Source organism: Sinocyclocheilus rhinocerous, unplaced genomic scaffold, assembly GCF_001515625.1.
Source record: "Sinocyclocheilus rhinocerous isolate Xijiao unplaced genomic scaffold, SAMN03320098_v1.1 scaffold2043, whole genome shotgun sequence".
Lineage (NCBI taxonomy): Eukaryota > Metazoa > Chordata > Actinopteri > Cypriniformes > Cyprinidae > Sinocyclocheilus > Sinocyclocheilus rhinocerous.
In genome coordinates, this window is record NW_015652169.1 from 420,952 (window position 1) to 426,497 (window position 5,546).

At 33.5% G+C, this 5,546-nt stretch overlaps 2 protein-coding genes and 1 long non-coding RNA gene across 3 annotated transcripts; 1 reads left to right on the forward strand and 2 right to left on the reverse strand.

Annotated features, from left to right (window-relative positions):
• Window positions 1-781: 781 nt before the first annotated feature.
• LOC107713987 (uncharacterized) lies at window positions 782-1,603 on the reverse strand. Its single transcript, XR_001636942.1, has 3 exons — window positions 1,469-1,603; window positions 1,297-1,374; window positions 782-1,204 (listed from the first exon to the last, which is right to left on the reverse strand). It is a non-coding gene; the product is annotated as an uncharacterized LOC107713987 (long non-coding RNA).
• Window positions 1,604-1,683: 80 nt separating this feature from the next.
• On the reverse strand, window positions 1,684-2,462 carry LOC107713966 (nucleolar protein 7-like). Its single transcript, XM_016519640.1, has 4 exons — window positions 2,457-2,462; window positions 2,018-2,229; window positions 1,874-1,934; window positions 1,684-1,743 (listed from the first exon to the last, which is right to left on the reverse strand). Exons 1-4 carry the CDS (start codon window positions 2,460-2,462, stop codon window positions 1,684-1,686), a joined length of 339 nt encoding a protein of 112 aa, XP_016375126.1.
• A 459-nt stretch (window positions 2,463-2,921) lies between these two features.
• Window positions 2,922-4,793, forward strand: LOC107713986 (mammalian ependymin-related protein 1-like). The gene is made up of 3 exons (XM_016519676.1): window positions 2,922-3,254; window positions 4,015-4,223; window positions 4,307-4,793. Coding segments are annotated over exons 1-3 (402 nt in total). The 5' UTR covers window positions 2,922-3,252; the 3' UTR covers window positions 4,498-4,793.
• Window positions 4,794-5,546: the final 753 nt, after the last annotated feature.

A 5,546-nucleotide genomic window follows, 5' to 3' on the forward strand; every position in this document is an offset into this window, starting at 1 on the left:
TTTTTACATTTTAGAGAAGCCAAGTTGCGATACCGAACAGGACCACATGGAGATGCCAAAAAAAAAACTAAACCAATCGCCTGCTGACTGCATATATCTACTACAGTACACGGATCCATTCAGTATAACTAAACACAGCAACATAAACATGACAAATCAAAACATTATCATGAACGTACGGAAATGTCTGTGCCTGTGCATAAATGCAATGTGTGATCAGTGCGTCAGAGCACTCATACACGCATTATTATAACGGACTCACGCGTGCTTACTGTACTGTACGACTCCTGTACGCTACTGCAATCGTCTTTACCTTGATTGCAGTCTAAATAACCATATTTAATTTAGGCTTTTATTTACATCTAAATGATGATTAACACATCATACATATAGCAAACATGGAAGCTTGTTTGTCTGTACATTTGTGAATTAAAGCCTGAATTAAATATATCTCTTCTTTACAAGACTAAACTGCTTGATTCATATTAAATCGTTTTATGATGCCTTAATCTTTTTGGATCTTATAAGTTGTGGTTACCTATACTTTTAATGGACGGACAGAAACCTCTCAGGTTTTATTTAAAATATCTTAATTTGTGTTTTGAAGATTAAGCAAAGACTTGTGGGTTGGGAACAACATGAGTAAATGACAGAAATTTTTATTTTTGGGTGAACTTTCCTTTTAGCTTCCTTGTAAAATGCTGTAACCATAACTTGGCCATCGTAGTCATTTAGTTTAATGAAGTTAATCTTATGTACAAAGTAACTGACACATTAATTGTTCATCTTTAGATCAGGTTTACATTTATTGACGTGTAGAGTAAATATGCACACTTAAATTTACATTCAGCTTCTGCCACTATTAAAAATGTTCCGATTTAAGTTTAATTTGTACACAAGATATAAGCTAAGTCACTTCTTTTTAAATTACTATCTTATTTGATAATAAGGTTTAATATTTTTTAACTATATGAGGTTTAAAGAAAAATGCACAAAATAATTAAAGGCGTCCTTTTGAAAAATATGATCCACATGGTCAAAAACAGCAGGATGATGGAAGCCGCCTCCAGGTGTGACAGTTTTCATGTGTTGAACTCTCATAATTCAGCAGTTCTTTCTCCTGTTTTATCTCATAAAGGAATCAGTTTCTGTTGGCGTATAAACCGTTTGTTGGACCTTGCAATCCTGGCTTTTTGGGAAGCACCTATAAATGAATAAAGACAGCTCAGCCTGTTGCTTTACAAAACACATCGAGGACACAATGTACTTGCTAAACATGAAAATCTCACTACTCACCCAATTTTTTATTCACAAACTCCACAGCTGCACCTTTGCTCGCACCCCGTTTCTTTTTGAGGGATAGAAGCTCTGCATCTGAAGATAAATATACACAGGTATTTTGAATATTCAACTGGTCTACAAGATCTGGTAAAAAGAAAGATCTGAACAGCACAACGCATTAACTTACTGGTTGTTCTTTTGGTTCCTGGTCCATAAAGACGGGACTGAATGAAATCCATGGCCTTTTGTTGCAATGATTTTGCCGCAGATTCATCCTTTATCCTCGTTACTTTGTAGCTGTCCGGTAAACTGAAATCAGACACATTTTCCATATGTACATGTGGAACCCTTTCAGTAAGATAAATGTAAACATAATAAATGGTTTCCATTTAGCTGGAGATCTTACTTTTGGGGTTCTTTATCAAATTCCTCTAAGAGCTCTTTAGGAAGACGTTTTCTCTTCTGAAAAACAACAGATATAACATTTCATGAGATTTTGACATGTTAAATACACAATTTACTGTGAATTACGTTTAGAGTGTATAAGCTTTTCTTGGCAATAATAATGTAGTAGACATCCTGAGGACAGTACCTTTTGTTCTTGAAACAGCTGTTGTCTCTTTTTTCGCTTCTCCTTCAGTAGGATCTTTTCTCTGAAAACAAAGTGAAAAACAAAAAAGTTTGCCCCGCATACACTCATGTGCTCTGTCTGAAGCCACTGGACTCACTCACAGACCTTTTGGCTGCTTCCATTGCGTCTTTAACACTCTTCAGAGCAGCACTTTTGGATGCATCAAAGGCGACCTCCTCTGGGAGTTCATCATCACTGGATTCAATCTGAGTCTCTGTCAATTCAGACATTTTGTCAGTCTCTTTAAACGGATTCAACCAGATTTTAGTACACACGTTGGACGTGACTCGCCATATTAAAACGACAACAACAGTAAACTCACATTAAAGACAGGCAGACTAAAGTCAAAAGCATTGGCAGCAATAGATAGTTTATAATAATAACAGCACATACGCCTGATACTGACTATACAAAGATGTCTGTGTTGTCCGATTTGTAGGTAACTCATTCTTTCAGTGCACAGAGATAAGTTGTTATTGTTCTTAATTTTCTAGATTAAGAACAAAAAAGTAAACTAAATAAAATATGCTGTTGTTGTAGTTACCGCCATATAAACTATTATTTATACTGACTGTGTGGCATTATTATGGTAAATTCTTATGGTTCCTTACAACAAAAATGTAAATAATGCATTAAATATGCAAATAGTATACATTAATACTATACATTAATAATGATACAGTACATTCATAATACATTTATTATTATTATTATTATTATTATTATACTGATAATTTAAAATTCTCAGTATTATTATGGTGAAATTTTTATGATTCAAAAACAATTAAATTTAAAACAAATAATACGCTTTAATATTTTAATTATTAATAAATTATATAATATTATTATGAATACATGTTAGTAATAAAAAGCCATCTTAAAATTTTTTCAGCTAGTGAAAAATAATTACATAGGTTTGTCATGCGATTGGATATATCTGACCAATCAGTGTTTCCGACGTGTTTGTGACATGGGTGCTGTTGTAGTTATTTTGGATCAGGGACCGGCGCAGACACTTTCTGGAAAATCCTCTTCTTCACTCACAGCCCCTTGAATATTTATGTGAATATTTAAATATTATGTAATTATAGCTTTACACAGACAGACATGTCAGGCTTTGTTGTTTTTGCACTAGTACTCTCATTATCCGCGATGGTGCCTTGTCTGGGCTTTCCTCCGTCAGTAGCGGCGGCGCCGCAGCCCTGTCTGGCGCCGTTAGAGTGGGAGGGTCGCACCGTTGAGTATGATCACGGCACGGGACGAAACACACTGGCAGCGGTCTCCTATGATGCGCAGAATCAGCGAATTAGGGTCCTGGAGCAGAAGACAGGACACACACCATGTAAGAAGTACGAATTCATCAAATGCTATGAAATAGATTTTAATATGCGTTCTTATCACTTCAGCAATGTTTTTGTCTTGTTTTTTATCTAAAGCATTCTTAAATCGATACAAATGTAGTTGAGAAGAAAAACGACAATATAGAAAGTCTTATTTTCTGAAAAATATATCAAAATTAACTATTATCATCATAATCAACAACAAGATTCATTTATAATTGTAATATTAGTCATTCAACAACAACACCAAATTTAGGTAATAATTTAGGTTAAAAATGTCTAGGTAATATATATATATATATATATATATATATATATATATACTTTACAAGAAAAATGACATAAGGTATATAAAGTCTCGTTTTCTCAAGATTAATTGACTTTAAAAAAAACTGCCAATGTGATAAGAAAAAATATAAACTTTATTAAAAGAGGCAACAAGTTTATTTTTCATACCCCGCAGATATTTTGTCTTGTTTTTAAGCATAAAATCATTCAGATTTGATTCCGAAAAAATGTCAGTAATTATTTCTCAAGTAATTAGCTAATTATTTATTATTATTATTTATTATTAGTAGTAGTAGTAAATTTAAGTTTATTTTGGTCCCTGCAAAATATAATGACTGCTTGAACTGTTGTTTACCATTGTGTTATTGTCAAAATTAGAATTAACACACACAGCTACATCAATATAAAAAACATTTTTAAATAGCTAAAATTTGCTTGTATTAAAGGTATTTGCATTGTGCAATTGTCTTTGAGGTTCTTTGAGTACATCTACTTGTTCAAGAGTGGAGTGCTTTTCCAAATTGAGGAAATTACTAAGCAGTGTGCAAAGATCGCTCTGACGGAGGCCTGGGACCCTTATGATATTCCCCTGAACTCCACATACGAGGACCAGTACTTCATTGGAGGACCTGGAGACATGATCGAGGTCCAAGAATGGTCTGATCGGAAACCAGCTCGCAAAAGTATGTTTATTATAAGTATGTTTATACCATGTTGTCCTGATTTGCATGGTCTGAACTTTGCACATTTTTTCTGTCTTTCACAGATGAAGCTTGGGTTGGTGTGTATACTCTGAAGGACTGCTATCCCGTGCAGGAGACATACACCAAAAACAGTAGCGTGACCACGTCCACTCGCTTCTTTGACCTTCAGGTGGGCATTAGTGACCCTGGGGTGTTCGACCCACCCAGCACTTGCCAATCAGCTCTGACTGAGAAGATGACGTCTGACTGTTGAATACCTCGCTCTGCTTTACATGCACAACATTAACCACAGTACAGTAGGCTTAAATAAACAGCTTCTAAATAAATTATATTAGACTGTCAAAGAGCACATGAAATGAGTGTAGGCACTGTTAAATATAATCAGCTTTGAAATGAATAAAAATGTCAGTTTTAAGTTCAATAGTTCTTGTTGATTTACAGTGTGAACTGTGCCTCATATTATTGAAGCCTCATTTTTAATATGCCAAATTTGGGGCAAATTACAACTGTGTGTTGTTCTGATCTAGGATGGACTAATGTGGCACTTAATTTTTTGTTTGACAGTTAATAATTTTTTGTTTGTCTACTTGTTGTTTTATTTAGCTTTTAAGATGATTTACAGTGTGGATGCTTACAGTTTATATTCAAATGTTGTTAAAGAAACTTCTGGAATTTTGATTTCAATAAAATTGTTTACCTCACTACTACCGTTGTTGAGCAAATTAATTTAACAATATATACCTTTTATAAGACAATGTTTTGCATAGACAAAGATGAAAGCATGGGCTTTCTGCTCAAGTCTGTAGAGGTGTGAAATAAAGATCTGGCTATCTATCTCAATAATTAACATTATAAAAGGACATGAGCTAACGTAACGTTATCAAATAATGCATGATAGCATCTTGATTAACTTACGAGAATACAGTGACTCAAAAACTAAAAATGTCTATTTGCATTAAAGACATTTAACATCACATCTAGCATTTCGCAAAAAGAATAATGAAATTATCATTAGATACTGTAGGCTATATTGTTCAAAATGAAGACAAAAATTATTTGGACACTCATTTGTCCACAATTAATGTGATGAACTACAATGACCTTCCAGTTGATTAAAAGTCAAAAGTTCATTCTGAGAGAAGCTCTAGCATCATTTGTTTGTAGATGCTACTTGGTTCTTATTGTCTTTCTAATTCAATGGAATTCAAATATTTAAATGTTTGACTTTTAATGCAACTGTGTGAAAATAGTAGAACTATTATACATATATATATATATATATATATATATATATATATATAT